Below are 19,688 nucleotides of genomic sequence, written 5' to 3'. Positions count from 1 at the left end.
AGGATTGCCTGTATGGTTTTCCCCTTTTGACAAAGTTTTTTTATAATGATCTGCCAGGATATCTTCTCTGCCCAGTTTTTGGAATGTTGCTTCCTTTACTGTAAGCATGTTTGCCATTAACAAAATATCCAAATAGCCACTACTGTTAATTTTCATACATACATACAAGCATACATATATACAAAATGTTTTGTTTTTTTAATTCTTCCATCCTCAGCTGCATAAACTCCTGAAGCAGTGTGTCCTGTTTCTGGTTTCAATTATACACTCCCAACACACAGTTGTTACGGAAATTAGCAATTTACTTAAAGTTGAGGAGATAACAGCAGACAAGGAATGCAGAAATAGAGCCTCTGAAAGAAGCTTGCCTGCGTAGGTTTACTTGAACATGAGCAGACAGAAGAACAGTCAAACTCCAGTCCAGAGTTCCAAGAGCCAGGTCAATGCTGTCAGCCAATCCAGAAGTCAGAATTTCAAGAGCAGAATTTTACACAAACATCACGCAAAAGCTGGAGATCAGACAGTTTATTCCAATGAGGGATAATGAGTTGCCTTGTAATCAGGCTGCAGCCAGCTGCCTTTGATCAAGAAATTTACTCCCTTGCTTGACAAGAAGACTCACTGAAGTCTGCACTTTGCTTTCTGCTCTCCTCACCAGGTATGGGGGCTTGGAGGCCTGCTGCACCATCTGATTGCTTCCAGCTATTCAGGTAGTGTCTATGTTTGATCAGCCGCAGGTAATTCTTAGCTTTGTGCCTACTGAGGCTAACATTTCATAGATTCTGCTGCAGCAGCTCATTCAAATTCAGACCCAGCCATGATGCAGTGCACCAATTTCCACAAGCATTGTACCATCGAAACAGTGGCAAATCCATGAAACTTCCCAATGCGGATGATTCCAAGGTGAGACATGATGCAATTGTCAACAAATATTCTTCTGATGCCAGCATCTTACAAATAAATCAGTAGAGCTGAATTACTTCTTCCCATTCATTGATCGGCCAGATTCCATTAGGCTGGACATTGGGGGGTGAATTTTTCCAATCCCACACTTTGACAGGAACCTTCCAGTCTTTACCATAATTGGCTTCAATATAGTGGAGGGTTTCACATGGCACATGTACCTTAAGTTCTAGAAACTCAGTCCAGCACAGGGTAAATTTGGGAAAGAGGTACCTGCAAAACGGAAGATAAGACAAGACAGTATAGGTAAAATACTACCAATGAGAAGTAGGTTATGTTCTTAGATTATTATGTGCAGACTGCATAAGCAGTATGCAAACTTAGTTTCTGCAGGTAATATATTATTATATTAAATTATTATGGAAAGTTGTTGAACAATTTATTCTAATTCTGCTGAGTTATAATGACAGATCAGAGCTATTTACAGCACCGAAATGCAATCTACAAACTCTCCAAGTCCCAAGGAAATAAATTCTTCTCCTTTTTAACCTTTAAGCAGGCATTTTGAAGTGCATAATCATGAGAATTAGAGACATTTATGTTGTTAATAAACATAAACATTTGAATTTCAGGACACCCATTTCTTTAACCTGCTTCTGAAAGTGTTTTTATACTAACATTTTTACAAAAAAAATTTATACTAACATTTTTACAAGTATCTGCTTTGCAGACTGAATTGATTAAGCACACAGAAACAAAATTCTTCACTAATGATCAAACTTGAAACAAGATACAATCAATCACATCTTTGGCCAAAGGAAGAGGAACTAACATGGTGTCCCAGAAATTCCACCCATTCTTTGTAAAAACTTTTGTATTGATCCAAAGAACATCCATTTTCTCAATAATGTCATCTCTATACTTTAGAATAAAATCAAGCTTAGTACCAACAACTTTCTGGTTAAATGACTGGCCTTTTTCTTTCCCATTTCCTCAACTTAATTTATTCAGATAACTTATTTCCCTTCCCAGTTTAGTTACTCACAGAGTGGATTACAATCATTCAAAAAATATTCCCTATTCTAATACAGTAAATTGATCCAGCAACATCTACTGACACAACAAAAGATAAACACAGCTGATAGTTAAACAAGAACAGTAGTCCTAGATAAGACTGATGATAATCTGAAATGTTCAAATACAGAAAAATCTTAAGCTTAATTTAAAAAAAAAAAAAACAGTTCAGAAGCAGATGAATGTTCCTAAGTAGAAGCAAAGGGGAATAATTTCTAAGAAGCACTCATTGCTATTCACCATTCCTTGATTCCAAAAAGTGGGTTAGTGGGGCCTTTGAGGATTCCAAAAAGCTAATGTGGGAGACAATAACTTAAAATTTCCAGATGCAAAGCCAGTTGGAATCTTGCAGTTATTTAGCTTCTTGCCAGTATTTGAATTGTATTCAGAAATGGAAGTCTAACATGTTGTAGCAGGTTCTGCAAAGTACCTGCAGAAGGAGACACTGTGAAGAAGCAAAATATCTGGGGCTGAAAAATGTGAGCCAATGTCCTAATTTTTTTTTTTAAATAACCAGGCCAATGTTCTCCAAAAACCTTAAAACCCAATACAGTAGAAGCAATTATTTGTTGGGTAGTAAGCTATGAAAACAGATACCGTATTTGCCGGCGTATAAGATGACTTTTTTGCCCTGAAAAAGATGCCTCCAATTGGGGGTCGTCTTATACGCCGGGTCGCCTTATATGCCGGCAAATAGTAATTGGGAAGCACTGCGGCTGCCCGCGGCTGAGGCACTTTTGCGCACCGTGGAAACGAATCCCGTGAAGCCGAAAGGACCAGCCAGCCTTCTCCCAGCTCCCAAGGAAATGAGGCTCGCACCGCCCGAGCTCCGCTGAGGTATCCGGCTGGGGCTGTCAGGAGTTGTTACCGCTGGCGCGGCTCCGCGCGCTCCAGTCCCGCGTTGCCTCGGGAAGGGAAAGGCAAAAGCCGCGGCTCTTCCTTTTTGCCTTTCCTTCCCGAGGCAACGCGGGACTGGAGCGCGCCAGAGCCGCGCCAGCGGTAACAACTCCTGACAGCTCCAGCCGGATACCTCAGCGGAGCCCGGCGGTGCGAGCCTCGCTTCCTTGGGAGCTGGGAGAAGGCTGGCTGCTCCTTCGGCTTCACGGGATTCGCTTCCACGGTAGACAAAAGTGCCTCAAAAAAAAAAAAAGTGCAAAAGTGGAAGGCGTGCGGAAGAGGGGCGAGTATATAACAAACTATATTTTGAGTGGAAATGTTGGGGGGTCGTCTTATACGCCGGGTCGTCTTATACGCCGGCATATACGGTAGTTCCTTAGTAAGATTTCCCCTCTACAAACACCAACTCTGAGTCATACTTAAATTTCTTGCCCGATTTGGCCTGGGTTCCTCCATTCCACATGTGGTCATCCTCTTCATAGAAGAAAAAAATATCAAGCTTCACTTCATCTTCTCCTCCCTGGAAGGACAGCTCCAAACTATCTTCAAACTATATAGAAAGGAGGGGAAATGAACTCAAGACACAGATAATAAAATGGCTAAGCATCAAAATTATTGCTTGATATCCTTCCAACCCTGTCATTCTGAACTCTCAAATTTGAATATTTCCTAGCAGTATTTTGAAGATAAAAACATCTTAAGAATTAATAAAAAGCAGTTGAAGGAAACAGATATGACGCTTTCAACTCCCCAATAAATTTGGTCAGGAAGGGGAATCACTTAAGAGTGGCAAGATTATTAATTTTATGCCCAGCCTATTAATAAATATAACAGCAACACAGAAATGCAACAAGTCTTCAGCAGTTTTTTTTTTTAAATTTCTTTTCTAAATAAGCTGAACTAGAAGTTGAAGAGCAGGAAGTCTTAAATTTCTCACTGCTCATAAATGCTAATAAAACTAACAGGGCTGAAAAGTCAAGAAGTACAATAATTACGATAACAGAAGAGAAAGATGTGCAAGTTAGCTCTAGACTATCTCTGCATGATAACACAATTCAATATTTACAAAGTGCTGAGGGCTGCACCATTTGCCCCACTAGGGAAAGAAAAAAAGAACAAATCTCTATGTTTGGAGAAAACATTGCTTCTGGGAGAATAACAGCTGGTGAAAAAAAAGAATAATTTGCAAGAAAACTAATGCAGGGCCTCTATCTGACCGGGAGTGTGTTTTGATTTTGGAAGTTATAGCTACTTTTATGTTGAATTGCAGCACACAATCCTTGCACAGCTTTCTGTTTTGTTTCATTTATCCTCATAATAATCCTGTGATGTAGGTCAAATCAAGATCCTGATTGCTCCTAACTAATCAGTAAGCTTCAGAGATGAAAGGATCCAAAACCAGGTCTCCCACTCCCCATGATCCCAATGCAGTCTTCTAGCATGTTTTTTTTTCAAACTAGGCAATTGTAAGATGTAATGAACTTCAACTCCCAGAATAACCTAGTGAGCATGCTGGCTGGGGAACTCTGGGAGTTAAAGCACCCACATCTTAAAGTTGCCAAGTTTCAAAAATGCAGTGCTTTTATAACCTAATTATTCATTTAATATCTCAGACAACCTGAAAAAAAGGATTGGCAAGAAAGAAAAGTATGAGCCAAACATATTCCTGTATTCACCAACCTTGCCAAATTTGTGCTTTAGCGGTAACCCAGCCTTCTGAAATGCTGGAATAATATCTGGTTTGTAGTTTTGAATAAAAACCCCCAAGTCCAGGTCTTTACTGTAAGGAATAATGTTGCACTGTCTGTACCAACCTAAATAATACAAGAGATTCGTGAGAAATTTAATACACAATCATGCAGCTCCAACGTTGATGAGAAAAGAGGACAGAGTAATTAAATTAAGGCATAAAAAGTATACCCCAAAGTTTTCCATTCTAAGAAAAGATGGAGAATTCAATTTCTCCTCTAACAATCTGCTGCATTTATATGGTTGAGAAGATTTCATCCTCCTGTTACCTATGAAGGCAACAGAAGGACAATTTTACTTGCCCAACCTGATTAACCCTCTCAAGGCTGCTTGGGAAATACTTAAATTTAAGAGTTAATTCCCATTTTCACAAATGAAAATGGCTGGTTTCTTTCTTCTAAGACAGAAGTCATGTGGTTTACATTTTTGGAGAGATTAGTTTCTTTATAATTAATGAGAGAAATTATATCTAAAATCTGTAAAATCTGTAAGTTCCCACACAGTTTGAAAAATCCAGCTAGAACCATTTCTGATAAACTAGATGCAACCTCTCCTTTCATGACAGAAATGTTCCAAACACAGGGGCCTAATTTTTGCAAGTAACTTTATTTGCAAACACAACTCTGAGTGGCTAACATGTGAATATAATAGAAAAATAATATTAAGAAAGAGTAAAAATCTACAGTGGTGCCCAAGATTAAACCCAGACAAAACAACTTTGTGGTGTCAAAGACTAAACCCAGCAAAAGCATCTCAACTGGCCATGTAACTTCCCGATCCCACATGTTGGTAAAATCATAATAACCTTGTAATTAATTCTTTCCTCATATTTTTAGTATTCTAGAACATTTTGGACAGCATTGTGTTTATAAGACACTGCAGTCCTGAATTCCATAATAGAACAATATCTGTTTGAATTACCTCAACTGAATGACATCCCCGCTCCAGGTAATATTAAAGGGTTAATACAATTTTTCAGTATTCTCTTATGTTTTTAAAAAGATACACAGAGAGTAACAGGGGCCTCCTTGCATCTTACTTTTCTGCAGATCAGGATGCAATTGGCATTTGTGAGCTATTTCATTTAGTTTAGATTAATCCCACATTAATGCTTTATTAAAAACATTATTTTCATACTTCCACCTACAAAACTGGTAAATCCTTCCCAGTGCTTCTTTCTAATTTTTAAAAGAAAAATTTTAAACCTGTTTTAAAGTGTTTTAAACTTGGTTAATTAATTATGTAAACCTAGTTTTGCTCATATTTTAGTATTAGTAATATTTTGGAAAGTCCATCTCTTGCTCCTGCATATATTTTACCTGGGAGAAGGTTTCACTGAACTTTTGAGCAGAGCTGCAGAAAACTATGGAGTTTAATCTATGACTTACAAACTATTTTGATGTATGATATTTTTCTTACAAATATTTAAATGACCTTCTGCTATCTCCACTATTTCACTGAGAAGTTTCCACTTTTTTCAAGGTCACCCCCGAGAATTAGGCACTATATACCAAATCAAATTAAGACACAGGATGTATCCCCTGGTTTATTTTATATGCAGAGCAATATGATCCATAAATTAAAAGGGCTGCGAGATGAGACTGAGAATGCCAGTGAATTCAGAAGTTTTAATTATACATTTAAATAGGTATGTAAGTCACATCATATAGTCTGTGATAATATACCGGTATCTGTAACAAAATCTACTCATTTATCTTCTGAAGCAAATATTTTAAAAGAGATTGGAAATCAAAACTCTGCCAATACATCATACCTGATGGTGAAAAGATACATATGCATATGCCAAACTCTTCTTGTATTGGGTTCAGATAAAAGCTCCTTGATCCCACAAAAAAAAATATGTTTGAATTAAGGAGGCATCTGTAGCATAGCCAGATTTGTCCCAGAACACCATGGATCTCCTCTTGAATCTCCTTAACTTAAAAACATGATTTCCTGGAATTACCCAGCTTCCATGTGAGCAAGGAAATATGTAGCTTCTTTAAGGAAATGCAGGCAGGTATGGCATGCATCCCCACACTGCTCCAAAGCACCTTTTTGCCTTTGGGAATGTAATAAGGAACACTCCTACTTATGTAAGAATGTAATTAAATGAACCAACCAGACATGGACCAAGCATGCTGGATTATAACTACCAGTACTCCTAATCAACATGGCTCTCTAATTCATTTAAAGAGTGTGAGGTAAAGAAAACTGCATTCACGCAATGTTTAACTCATTGCAATAACAGTTGGATCTTGACGCCAAGAATAATATTTATAAAATCTCCCTGCCCAAGTATCAGTGGGGTAGAAGACTGAGGAAGGACTCTCTTGCACATACGTTTCTGGGGTCATAGTCTAAGACAAGCTAATTTTCATTCGCGTGCATTTTGTGCTTCCATGCGTTCGATCAGTGTGGTCTTCACACCCGGTGTATTTCTGCCATGTACACCAGTTTGATCATCTTGTCCCTCAGGCTCAACTGCCAGCATCGCAGAGAACACTTCTGGCTTCCAACCCAAATGCAAGTGACTTACCTAGGCAGGTCCCGCTACTCAGCCAGAATTGTACTCCTAAATTGTTCAGTGTCAGAGCAGAAAGATGCAGCAATGCCTTGGCTTTTTTCCTGAACTCCATTGCCTCAGGAGATGTATCATCAGGGTACAGCTAGAAAAGAAAGGAAAAGGCACTTGTCTAATCTGTACCTCAGCTTCCATGATCATTGTTTATTTTTCCTTACCAATATTTAGAATTCCCCCAGGAGAAATAAGTAACTGTTACAAGTAAAGTGGCTGCTAAATGGGAAACCACTTGAGTTCCAAAGCAGCTTCAAGCTGGAAAAAGACACAACTTGTCATTTCACCCCTTTCCCTTTTGTTTGCCTGATAACTGCTCCTTAGGAAGCAGTGCCTGCTTAATGTTTTATACACAACCAAAACAATGAGATTATATCACAACCCAGGGCTGGAGCTAAACTGCTCACTCTCTCGAAATCCCTTCCTTTTCAATCTCTCCAATTTGCAATTTTGTAACAGGAAAAGAAAAAATCACCAGTCAGGCAGAGAAAAATGCATGACTATAATGGCAATCACATGACTGAGGGACACTACAAAAGGCCATAAATGTGATCGTGTGGTTATAGAATTATTTGTTCAGCATCGCTGTAACTTCAAACGGTTGCTGAGTGATCGGTAAGTGAGGACTACCTGCAATGAATTTGTATTTAAATGAAGGTCCTTATTATTTGTTCTCTTGGAAAGTGGAAGAAAGGAGCCACAGGATCAGATACAGGCCCAATTCAAATGGGTGATGATAACCACAGGGGGAAGTTGGCAAACAATTTAAAACTCAAACTTATGGAGTCTTGTGTAAGAAAATCTGATACAATATGACATCTTTGGAATGAAATCAATTCTCTGCTTGTGCTGAAAAGCATTGGCAAGATTGAAAAATAGTCATTTGGACACTGACATGGGTGGTGTCTATAGACAGACAGACATTTAGACAGATAGAAAGATTAGCTTTGGATCTTAAAGTCCATCAAAAAATCGCCATTGCAATCCAATTTTCATCTTCACCAAATAATGCACTTTGCAATTCCCTTCTGCACTTGTAATAAGATAGCTACAAACTGTTACTCATATCTTAGTAAAGCACAACACAATGTTTAACCCACATAAAATCTCTCTTTTTTTTAAACGCAACTCTTCTTTTCTATCTTCCTGCTGTGCTCAAATGGTAGGAAAGTGTTTCTTGCAATGAAAGAAGCAGACTCTTTCATTGCTAGGCCTTCTATATTCATTCTTTGGCGCCATCAAGTGTCAAAGCCACAGAGCAAATCTTAGCAGTTAGTCACTAAATAGGATTAAGCATGGAAATGTGGCTGGCTGTTGGGCTGAAAAACTGAAGTACTGGTTGCCTAAAGAGGGAAAAGATTAATTCGATTAGGATTTCAATAAAACGATGGCCAATACTCAAAAAAACATGCATGTGTCTCAGGGCACCCAAAGGAACTGTGGGTTTGGCTTTCCAAACCTGGGAAAAAATAGCTTTTTGAAAGAGATGAAACAAATTACAAGTAATTCACTAGATCCTAGGCTATGTAGTAAGAGAGCCAGTTGATGTAGTGATTAAGGCATCAAGCTGGAACCCAGGAGATTATGAGCTAGTACCCCCACAAACACAAAACCAGCTGGGTGACTCTCACTGAGTCCTGGGAAGCAAGCAAAGGTAAACCAGAGATTAATTGTAAAAATTATGCTTCTCTGAGTTCCAAACAGTCATGAGACCAAGATTTCTGCCACTTTGCAGTGAAAAGCTAAGTGCAACATTAGTAGGTTTACAAAGGTATAGCTGGTAATTATAAGTTGATTAAGTCTACTTAGTACCATTGATTTGCTACAAATGAAAGATGTATCCACGTATACCTTTTAATTTAAATAACATCTCAATTTGGAACATTTGACAAGAATTAGCAAACATTGTTATTTTAGTTGCTGGGATGTGGAGGAGAAAGCTGACCATAGTGAAAATATTGCACATTTTGGAGGCAGTGTTGACAGGGATATAATGTCCTTTTTATTAAACCAATTAATTCGAACAAGAAATGATACTAACCTGGAAGAATGATCGAGCTTCTTTGTACCGACATTCAACAAATCGAGAGTGAGACCTTTCTTCGAGGAACTTGGACGGCTCTTTTGGAACCTGGACTATTAACCCATCAATGGAAAGAGTCAGTAATGCCATCCTGTTACAAGAAGCGGAAAATGATATTATCCTGACCAGGAGAATGCAACAGGAACTAGATATTTCCTTTTGAATTTGCATTAAGATGGCAAGCTAACAAATGCACCGTTGTTGTTCCTTCTGACACACAATCACAACTTGCATGTTTCACCATAATGTTTTGTCCATCTTAATCTGCTATTCTCAATCCATCCAATTCATTTGATATACACCTAACATAGGGCCAAAACGATTGTAACAGTTGGGTGTCAGAGCTGCCAATCAATGGAAAGCAACATTGGGTACCACCTCCTGGGTTCTACTCCAACAGGAAGAGCACAGAACAGAGAAATTTGTGGGACGAAGGCAGAAGGACAGATTTGAGGGTCGCTTGGAGTCTAAGTTTGGGAATGTCTCTTTGTGTCACTGACACAAGCCTGGCAATAATTTTAGAGACTGCTATGCACAGGCTATAAATAATTTTTAGAAATAAGTCAATTTGTTTTAAAAACCCATTTTTGGGGATTTAATAAAAACCAGTGTGTTCCTTATTCCTATATTAACTGTCTATCTGGTACTATCCTTTATCTTTCCCATATTCTCCCTGTTTGAGACTTAAAAGAATTTATGTACTCTAAAAAGGTTTTAGTGGTGGCATGAAAAGGATAATCCCTACTCTCCCTCCACAGTAGGGAACACAGCTATGATGCTTTAACAATTTATTTGAAGGTTGCCTCGAATGGGTCTGGTAAGATGAGAAGGCATCACATGTAACTGGAAGGAATATAAAATAAGCAGCTTTCCAGCTCATCAGCTGAACCTTCTGACAAAGGACACATTTAATATGAATGCACGACAACAATGCTAGCCCACGGCAATTGAACTTTGAATGTGTTCCATGATCGCAATGCTGTTAATCAGGTAACTCAATATAATTGCCTTAGTTAAGTGAATCAGATACCTTCACAATTTAGAAGCAGCTCATCCAAAGTAAAAGAAGAGAGATGCCCTACTTTACTTACAAGAGCACAAATCTCATCACTGGGGAATTGTGCATTTCTTTTTCCATCTAGGATGTATTGTGGGGTGGTATAGTGTCATTTTTCTTGTTTGATTCACATCCTCCATATTCAGAGGTGGGCCTTCTTTTGTTCAGAGGTTACCATAGTTTAAAGCCATTTTTCATGGGATTTCTTTGAGGGTGCAGTTCTTTTGTCTGCTCTGAACTTGCTGTCAAAGAATGTTGTCAGGGAATTCTCATCTCTGCCATCACATAAGGAAGAGAGAAGGAGGAGGAACCTAATGGCCTCATTACCGGCATTAATCAAAAGTACAAGTTCACTTTCCTGGCACAATTTTCATCCCTTTTATATTCCAAGATGTCTGACTTAATCTCAGTCTTTTGGAAGCAAGTACTGTACAACAGCGGTGTTTTGCAAGAGGAGCCTTATCATCCTATACAACAACAACAACAACAAATACTGCCCTGCTGTTTCTTACTTGTCATAGGCTCCAGCGTAGCGTCCAAAGTGTAGCTTCTGGAAAGGCACAAATGCCCTGTCCATGTGTAGCTTCAGACGTAGCGGCCCATGCCAGAGGTAGTTGCCACTCCTCTCATAGAAGACGACTAGATGGATGGCATGAGTTGCCTGCTTGAAGATGTAATGCAGGGGGACTTCTGTTCCAGACAGATCCTCCATGCCTTCCAAACGTGGATCTTTACTCTGAAGTTTAAGCCACTGGAATCCCATTCTCTCAGCAGCCTGAAACAAGCCCACCTGAAACCAACATAAAGTTTTTGTTCCTTCATCAAGCCATGTTTCACCACACAGTTCCTTCTGGATTGAAATGAAAGCAAATCATGGCAGAAGAGAACCATCTCATGGCAATTTCACCACCCCTTTCCGAGAAGCTGTTCTTGAGCAAACGACTTTTTTTTTTTTCAGTTCAATCAAACCTCTCAAGATAAAGTCAATAAGCCACTCTGGCAGAAATGAACCTCTATAATGGTCCAAGCAAAGATGTGTCATCTCTAAATGTTAACATCAAGTCCTTCTCCAAGAATTTTGCTGCTACTTCAGCAGCATATCTTGGATTACTGTATGACTTAACTTTCCGAAGGTTTCTCAGGAAATACGTCACCACAGATAATTAATTTCATGCCCATAACAGGGCATGGGATGGAAGCTACATTGGTCATCCTTGTGCAGATTTCTCAGTGGCATTCAACTTTGTTTGATCACAATATTCTTTTGGACTGCCTGGTTTTTTAAATAACAATTCAAACTGGTGTTGTGGAAGGAGACGTGAAACCCTGGAACACTTCAGCGGGCTCTCCATTTTGTTTAACATTTACACGAAACCAATAAAAGAGATCATCCAGTGGTTTAGGTTTTACCTTTCCACCTCCACCATATAGGAAATGCAGTGGAAGTCTTGACTCGGTGCTTAAAACTGTGAAGAACTGAATGGGGCAAACTATTGATATTCTGATTATTTCTTTTGATGGAGCTGTGTTTCTCTCGAAAGAGCTGGTACAGCTAGTCCCGGACTTACAACCACAACTGAGCCCAACATTTCTGTTGCTAAGCGAGACAGTTGTTAGGTGAGTCTTGCCCCATTTTAAGACCTTTCTTGCCACAGTTGTTAAGTGAACCACTGCAGTTGTTAAGTTAGTAACACAGTTGTTAAGTAAATCTGGCTTCCCCACTGAGTTTGCTCGTCGGAAGGTTGCAGAAGGTGATTACATGACCCCGGGACTCTGCAATGGTCATAAATGTGAGCCAGTTCCCAATCGTTGTAACTTTGACTGGTCTTTAAACAAGTCAAGGACTACCTGCATACAATCTAATACGTTTCTTAGAGTTAAGAGCAGGGCTGTAAACTCAATTTCATAGAAGGCCGCATCAGGGTTGTTTTTGACCTCAGGGGCTGGGGTAGGCGTGGCCAGCTCAATGTCACTCATGTCAGGGGCGCTTACGGTGGCCCCTGACTCTGTCAGCAAAAACGGGCTCCCAAACTCCATTTTTTTTTGCGATGGCATTCTGCAACCCTCTGCCAATGAAAATGGAGCTTGAGAGGGCTGCCTGCGGCCCTTGCGTGCTCTGTTTTCGGCTCCTGCAACCCTCTGCCAGCAAAAACGGAGCTCCTGAGCTCCATTTTCACTGGCAGAGGCACCAGGGGCCAGTTCTTTGCTTTTCCCAGGGCGGCCCTACAGGCCAGATCCAGCCCCCAGGTCTTGAGTTTGACACCCCTGAGTTAGAGGCATCTGCTAGAACAGCAGTTAGAAGCCACAGCAGAGTCTACAGTCTACAGCCAGCTTTGGTGAGCCTGCCAGGAATGTCTCTGAATCAGAAGATGTTGAAAGGAGTGATTACAATGTCACCATCCCTCAGACTCCAATTCACTCCATGCTCCAACTCCAGTTCCACACTCTTCATGTGGCTCACCTTAAAGAGAACCTGGAATTGGAATCTTACATGCTAGTGGAAAAGGTGGCTGCTTACTTGCCGATTGACATTAATTGTTTCAGGAAAAAAAAAGATTTGCCTTACCAGAGCTGCTATTGGCTGTCAATAAATTTCTGGTCCCAATACAAGATGCTGGTGATTACCTACAAACCCTATTCAGCTTGGGCCTTTGCTAGCATTAGGACATCTCCTGCAGACGGACTCTAGCCACCCTATTTCATCTAGTGTGGAGTGATTGGGGATGGGGTGGGGGGTGGGGGAATCAGACAATGACATTGTCAGGGGAGCCTTTCCCTCTGGGAATAGCATCACCCTGGCAATCAGATATCCCCTCCCCCCACCCCGATGTCCTTTAGAAGAATGTCAAACTGTCCTTTTTCAAAAGGCATTCAGGTGGAAGATCTTAAGTAAGAAGGAATGGCACCTTTTTATGTATGTAAATCATTTTATGTAATCGTTTTATTGATTAGTAAGTCTTGTTATCCTGTTTTTAATCTAGGATTTCGTTTTTGTAAGTGGCTTAGAGTAAAAAACAGTAGGGAATATACAAATGTGGGCAAAGAAAAACCCCAAACAGGCACCTTTATCCTCTATATCTCTGTACTGCATCCTATTTAATGACTGAAAACTTCAGCAGAGTTAGAGGAAGCTGGAAAAAGACATTTACTTCAAGTTTCCAGGTTTTGTCCAGTAGTCCAAAGGTGGTATAATCCCGTGGGGTACAGAAGTACTTGCATTCTGAGCGACTGCCATCAGAGAAGGTCTGAAGCTGCTCCAAGTCTCGGTCAATCAGCTCCAAAAGGAGAGGATCGATCAGATGCACAACTATGTTGTGGCTGCTCACCAAATTCAGAAATTTTCTCACCACATGCTGTTTAATTTTTTTTAAAAAAGGGAGGAGAGGGAAAAAAAACAAACATCAGGAGTAAATGTTTGCTGAAAATCTGTACCAAAATAATAATACAGATATAGTCCTCATCATGCAAAAATAATGGAGCCTGCCCATTATGGTTGCGTATTACAATGGTTGTAAAAAGGATCAGTCATGTGACAAATCAGATTTTAGAATTTTTTTTCAATGGTTGTTAAGCAGACAGAGGTCAGCAAACCAATGGTTCACTATGGGCACTGTTTTGCCAAAAACCAAAGTGCCAGGTTTTGACAAAACTGTCATAAAAATGCAGTGATGTGACTGCCAGTTGCTGCAAATGGTCTTACATGCAGCCATGTTCCCGAGTGCTTGAAATTTGGTTATATGGCACAGAGGGGGCTCAATCATTGCAACTTCAAATCTAGGTTGTAAGTCCCCTTTTTCCGGTCAGTTGTAACTTCAGTCACGAAGCAACTTGTCATAAATTGAGGACTATCTGTAATAATTTGTAATAACTATAGCAATCATTCTAAAATCATGATTTTGATCATGAGCATCAAGGGATTTTGTATAAATAACTATAGTTAATGTAACAACGGTTATTGTAGAATATTTGTCAAAAAATCAAACTAAAGGGTTTTTTTTTTTTTAAAGAAGCTTAAAAGTTTAGGATAAATTTGGGTGCCCAAAACCAAGGCTGGGGGCCTTTTCAGGGTAGAAAGCTGCATTCAATCTCCTTCAAGGTGCTAGGCATGACCCTTGAAGAAGTGCAAGTGGTAGACATTAATTCTTCATAAATGAGCTGCTATTGTTAAAATAAAAGTATAGTAATTTAACACAAGTTATGCAAAATATTCCCCTATGTATTTAATATTCTTTGGTAATTATTATTTTACACTTATTTGCCTCACACTGTTGCCTTCCTCCTTTTCACTGAGTTGCCTCTTCCACCTCAAGCATGTTGTTTATGAGAAATAGTAAAATCAGATGTATTTACCCATTGACTATTGTCTTGTCCTGCTTTGCTCCCTTTAATCTTGGGGAAAACCGCTCCATTCTAACAAAACCAAACAAGAGAAATAAAGCTCTACACCTCCAGTCTCAACCGTACCACAAAATTATAACAAAAAACAGAGCTTCATTGCTTTTTACTACCAAGTAAGTATACTTCAGAATAACATTTGGTATCTCTGTCTTCTGTAAATGATCTTGTGGGTTGCTTGTTTATTTTGTTCTTGCTAGCATATTTTAAAACACTAGAAGCACTTGTTTAGATCTGTAAATCTGGGTTTGTGTGTAAGTAATAAGAATCATGAAACGTTACCTTTGGAGAGAGATAATATTTATAATAGTACAACTGGAACAGGAGAAAGATTGAACTGGTCAAAGTAAGAAGGCCCAGTACTACGTTTTTGTTAATTCTCTGCATCGGTCATTTGAACCCTCCTGGTATTCATTAGAAAGCAGCAGTTGGTGCTTCTCATCTTTTTAGATGGCCTATTGTGAGTTTCAAAACTGGGAAAACATAAAAAAAATGAATTCAGTTAAGAAGTTATAATAGCTTTTTCAAAAGCAAAGCTGTTGTTCTTCTATTTAAATAATTATCCTACCACCTAAGTTCTAAGATGCAATTAAAAACTCATCATTCAAAATTAAAAAGTTATTTTATTGATTCACAGATGATTCGGTGTAGTTTTATTTTGGATATTGCTGTGAACAAGTTCATGTCTGCAGCAACAATGCCTTGAAGGTGTCACCAGGCAAACTTCTCTGAGAAGGACATCCCATAAGTAAGATACCTTCTTGCTAACCTTTTACCTACGTTCACCTACTCATTTTGGGAGAAGAACATTATCTCAAATCATTTCTGCGAGCATGTAAAAGCAGATTCTCAACAAGAATGAACTTTGGGTCCTAGTAGAGGGAGCATTTAATTTGCTGGTACCAATTTCAATATCAATCTCGAATCCTAAAGGAGATAGGCCTTGTCTTTGCAATATTCCTGGAACACTCAGGCAAATTGCAGATACAATAATCCAGTATGTCATTGTGGTTTTTCGTGATATGACTGTGATTGTGTGGTTTGAGTTTGATTATCTTTGGTGCCATGGCACTATTATTGTGTCATTTTTGTTTATTAGTATTATTTTTATTGTTCCTTGGTTTTAATTCCTGTTCACCACCCGGAGTGGAAATTATGAGATGGATAGCAATATAATTTCAGATTAGAAACTTATAAAATGAAGTAGTAAAACAAATGTTTACTGAGACACCTGAATGGGCAGCATAACATTTCTCCCAAGACAGCAGAGATCTACTATCAGGATCTGAAGCATTCTAACCAGAAGCAGATTACATGAACTAAATGGGTTCCAGGTGAAATAGAATCAACTAACAAATGGAACACATTGCAAAGGCAGATTCCATTTTCCAAACTCCTTGTGTCCAGGTACTCAGTCACACACATAATAGTAATCAGGCTTGTGCAATGTGAGAAGTGGCTTTGATCCTTACACTGACTCCTGAATGAAGTTGAAAGTGGAGAAGCCTTCCTGAAAGAGATGAGTTTCAGTCTGAGTTAGACATACCCCAACAGTTTTTCAATAGAAGAGTGTTAGCTGTTTACTTAAAACTTCCTTAATTTACTGCTTATTACCCAATGCTGTTTGTAATATTCCATTTCCCCTCACATATCAAAGTTTTAGTTTCTTTGAAGGAAAATTCAAACCTCACAAAATAGACTAAATTTAGTTTTTTCCCCTTCTTCTTCACATCAACTAACAGAGGCAAAATACTTGTGCAGATTCTGGATACAAATGTGCAAATGTGACTACTACTTATTTGCATATTCATAATTTTCTGGAAGATTCCTGCTAGTGCTTGAAAGGACAACTTTATACAAACAATGAGCATAAGCCAGTCACTAGTGGTTGATTTGTGATTCAACCGTATGCCCATGGAATGACTGATTCTCTTCCAAATATGGTTGTAGGCAAAACTAAAGAACTAAGGAAGCTTGATATCGGTAGGCGTCAATGAGACCGCAGTCTTTTTAGGTGAAATGTGTTATCTGCCCTTTCTAAATGAAGTAAAACCCTAATACGACATTTATGATGTTCTCCCTACCTCTCTTCCAATCCTGAAAAATTAAACACGCGTGAGGAAACCCGAGTCTTCTCCAGATGCCCATGAACTACAATTCCCAGCATCCTTCACCATTGGCCATGTTGCACCAGTAGCTGGAGGGCTACCAGTTTCTTCTTGCTCAGGTTGAGACCGGGAAGGTTTCGGGGACGGAAAAAACTGCTAACGCGAGCGCCTTAAAACGTTTATTTTCCCCGTCGTGCTAACATCTCTCTTTTTGGCTTATCCGTTTAAGGCTGCGTGCGGAGTAAAATGAAGGCAAATAATACGACGTTGATGCCCTTACCTGCAAGGCGGGAGGCGAAGTGGGGGAAGACCGTAAGACGCAAAGGACGGGCACTTTTGCGGCACTTAGCCACCGAAAGGCAAGGCCGCCGCGCTTTACGTCAGCTGCGCCTTGCAGCGATGCCGGGCGAGTGGCGCGAAGACAGGAAGAGGGGTGTGGAGGGGTTTCGGTGTGGTTGTGGTGTTTTGTAGTGGACGGCTCGGTTCGCAGCGGACGGGGGGGGGGAGGAAACAGCCTCACTCTGAAACAGAGGCTCTCTTGCCACTCTTCCCCTCCCCCTTTAAAAATAGGTTTTTAATTTAAGGCTTCATTTAATACGCAACGTCCCCGCGTTGCAACTGGCGCTGGACGGTTGTTTTTTTCATTTTGCAGCTTCACGGGTGGCGGCGCCCTGGTGGAGACATCAGTGCAGTTGGGCAAAGGAAGACTGGCGCTAGGCGAAAAGACGGCAATGGAAAAAAATTTCCAGGACTATCGCATGGCTGTTAGGAAAAAGCGATTTGCAGATTTTTTTTTTTTGAAGAATGTTGATCTTCAAGTAGGATTTTTTTAAAAAAAATGAAGACAGGGTGATACTGCAGTCAAGTGCATTTCATTAATTTCCTCGAAGCAGTGGAAATCTTATAGTACTGTATAAGCTATCCTTTAACACGGGCCCGGCGGACGGTACGGGCATTGGTTTCGGCATTTTGAAAAAAGGAATCAAAGATGGGGCGGGGTGTCGGCCATTTCCCGAAAAGCTCACAGGCGCTGGCGCCGTCCACGCCACCGGGTTTTGCAAAAGTGGGGCGCCCAGCTCGCGAACCGGCTGCGCCGCGCCGGAACCGGGGCAAAAGGTTGGGGATCCCGCTTTAACATATCTAGAAGTGTTTTTTTTTAATTTAAGAGAGATTTATCAGCTGGAATATCTTCAAGAAACTGATATTGGTTTATAGTACAAGGAGTCTTCGGCTTACAACAGTTCCATTTAGTGACCATTTGAAGTTACAATGACACAGAAAAAAGTGACCACCATTTCAATATCCCTGTGGTCATGTGATCAAAATTCAGATGCTTGGCAACTGGTTCATACATATGAGTTACATATAAAGTCAATAGCTAAGCCAGATTCACTTAACTGTCATTAACCTAGCAACTGCAGTGATTCACTTAACTTTGGTAAAGGTCATAAAATGGGGCAAAATTCACTTAACAAATGTCTCAGCAACAGAAATTTTGGGCTCAATTGTGCTCGTAAGTTTAGGACTACTGGTAGTTGTATGATGATTAGGATTGCCCAACTATGGAGAAGGAAACGGCAGCGCTGCACCAGCCGGGCCAAGAGCTTCTCCCTGCTCCCTGCTCCCTGCCATGGCCTTGCAGAACGATCCTGGCACTGTCGCCTGCGCCCCCAGCAAGGCGGCTGAACCCAGCGGGGGCGCTACCTGGGGCTCTGTGCGCAGCAGGCCGCAACAGGAGCTGATGACACCGATGATGTCTGGAGACCACGGCATCTCTGCCTTCCCGGAGTCGGACAATGTCATCTATGGCATGGCTGGGACGGTCTACGAGGACCTGAGGTACAAGCTCTCCTTGGAATTCCCCAGCAGGTACCCCTACAACACTCCCACCATCAAGTTCCTCACCCCCTGCTACCACCCCAACGTGGACTTGCAGGGCAACATTTGCTTGGACACCCTGAAGGACAAGTGGTCGGCTCTCTACGACGTCTGGACCATTTTGCTCTCCATCCAGAACTTGCTGGGAGAGCCAAACATGGAAAGTCCTTTGAACAGAGGCTGCCGAGCTGTGGAAGAACCAAGCAGCCTAGAAAAAAACACCTCCATGAATCCTACCAAAAACATATGAAGAGCCAGGATACCTGATGTCCTTCCCAGCCATGGACCACTTTGCCTGGGTGGGGAGGGGTGGGGTCTCTTCCCTCTTCTGTTTCATCCTTGTATTTTCTGTGCGTCGCCTCTATTGTATTATAGGTCATTTTAAAGGTTATTTGGCTTTTCCCCCCCTGGTGTTAATGTATAAATAAACGTTTTTTGTTTTGTTTTTTTTAAAAAAAAGGATTGCCCATCTACGTGATTATAAAAATAGAATGTACCTCATCCCACTGGGATTTGCCCACTCCACTCATGCTAGCAGGCGGCTTCATCGGACAGGTATTCCGGTGGGTGGGTGCAGAAGAGCCTTCTCTGCCATTGCACCTGCCCTTCGGAATATCTCCCCCTCCCCAGGAAAGCCGGCTCCAATATCTTCCTTAAAGAGTTTAAAGACCACATTCTACCAGTTGGCTTGGGGCTCCAGAGGGGCTTCGTGATGGAGGTGATAGTTTAAACTTCTCCCCGCCCCCAATTCACTCCCTCCCCATCTTTTTAGCTATTGTATTTTCTATTTATTTTTGTACATTTATACTTTTGTAATATATTTTATCTTTTTAATATTGTGAGCCACTCAGTTATCCTGTGACAAGATAGGTAAACAATACATTTAATTAAATTCCTCAGTGCATTATATCCATGACCATTTTCTGTTTTGTCCATAGTTAGATTATAATTGAAGGCAGTATAACA

At 40.4% G+C, this 19,688-nt stretch overlaps 1 protein-coding gene and 1 pseudogene across 8 annotated transcripts; one reads left to right on the top strand and one right to left on the bottom strand.

The window, feature by feature from the left end:
- Positions 1 to 284: 284 nt before the first annotated feature.
- FKTN (fukutin) lies at positions 285 to 17,547 on the bottom strand. Of its 8 annotated transcripts, none has more exons than XM_087957509.1 (11): positions 17,125 to 17,176; positions 16,209 to 16,246; positions 15,019 to 15,209; positions 14,692 to 14,751; positions 13,491 to 13,694; positions 10,854 to 11,131; positions 9,243 to 9,375; positions 7,163 to 7,292; positions 4,555 to 4,688; positions 3,294 to 3,424; positions 285 to 1,176 (listed from the first exon to the last, which is right to left on the bottom strand). In XM_087957509.1, exons 3-11 carry the CDS (start codon positions 15,121 to 15,123, stop codon positions 963 to 965), a joined length of 1,389 nt encoding a protein of 462 aa, XP_087813635.1. In that variant the 5' UTR covers positions 15,124 to 15,209; positions 16,209 to 16,246; positions 17,125 to 17,176; the 3' UTR covers positions 285 to 962. The 8 variants fall into 8 exon arrangements, with proteins under 8 accessions (XP_087813635.1, XP_087813636.1, XP_026536389.1 ...); XM_087957510.1 differs by having other exon boundaries at positions 16,821 to 17,163; XM_026680604.2 differs by lacking the exon at positions 16,209 to 16,246 and having other exon boundaries at positions 17,125 to 17,547.
- Positions 17,548 to 17,979: 432 nt separating this feature from the next.
- On the top strand, positions 17,980 to 19,164 carry LOC113420607 (ubiquitin-conjugating enzyme E2 C pseudogene; annotated as a pseudogene).
- The last annotated feature ends 524 nt before the right edge of the window (positions 19,165 to 19,688 follow it).

The sequence above is a fragment of the Notechis scutatus genome, chromosome 2, assembly GCF_049901735.1.
Source record: "Notechis scutatus isolate UNSWTSFEM ecotype Mainland chromosome 2, rNotScu1.2, whole genome shotgun sequence".
Lineage (NCBI taxonomy): Eukaryota > Metazoa > Chordata > Lepidosauria > Squamata > Elapidae > Notechis > Notechis scutatus.
This window is presented reverse-complemented; position numbering and strand designations above follow the sequence as displayed.

Bases quoted from the DNA above. Each gene is read 5' to 3' on its own strand.
- FKTN (XM_026680604.2), bottom strand. From the start codon at position 15,123: ATGCAGAGAATTAACAAAAACGTAGTACTGGGCCTTCTTACTTTGACC. The intron at 4,689-7,162 runs GTAAGTCACTTG...TGTATTATTTAG, and splicing joins GAGTAGCGGGACCTGCCTAG to GTTGGTACAGACAGTGCAAC. The intron at 1,177-3,293 runs GTATGACTCAGA...TCCGTTTTGCAG, and splicing joins AAATCGGGCAAGAAATTTAA to GTACCTCTTTCCCAAATTTA.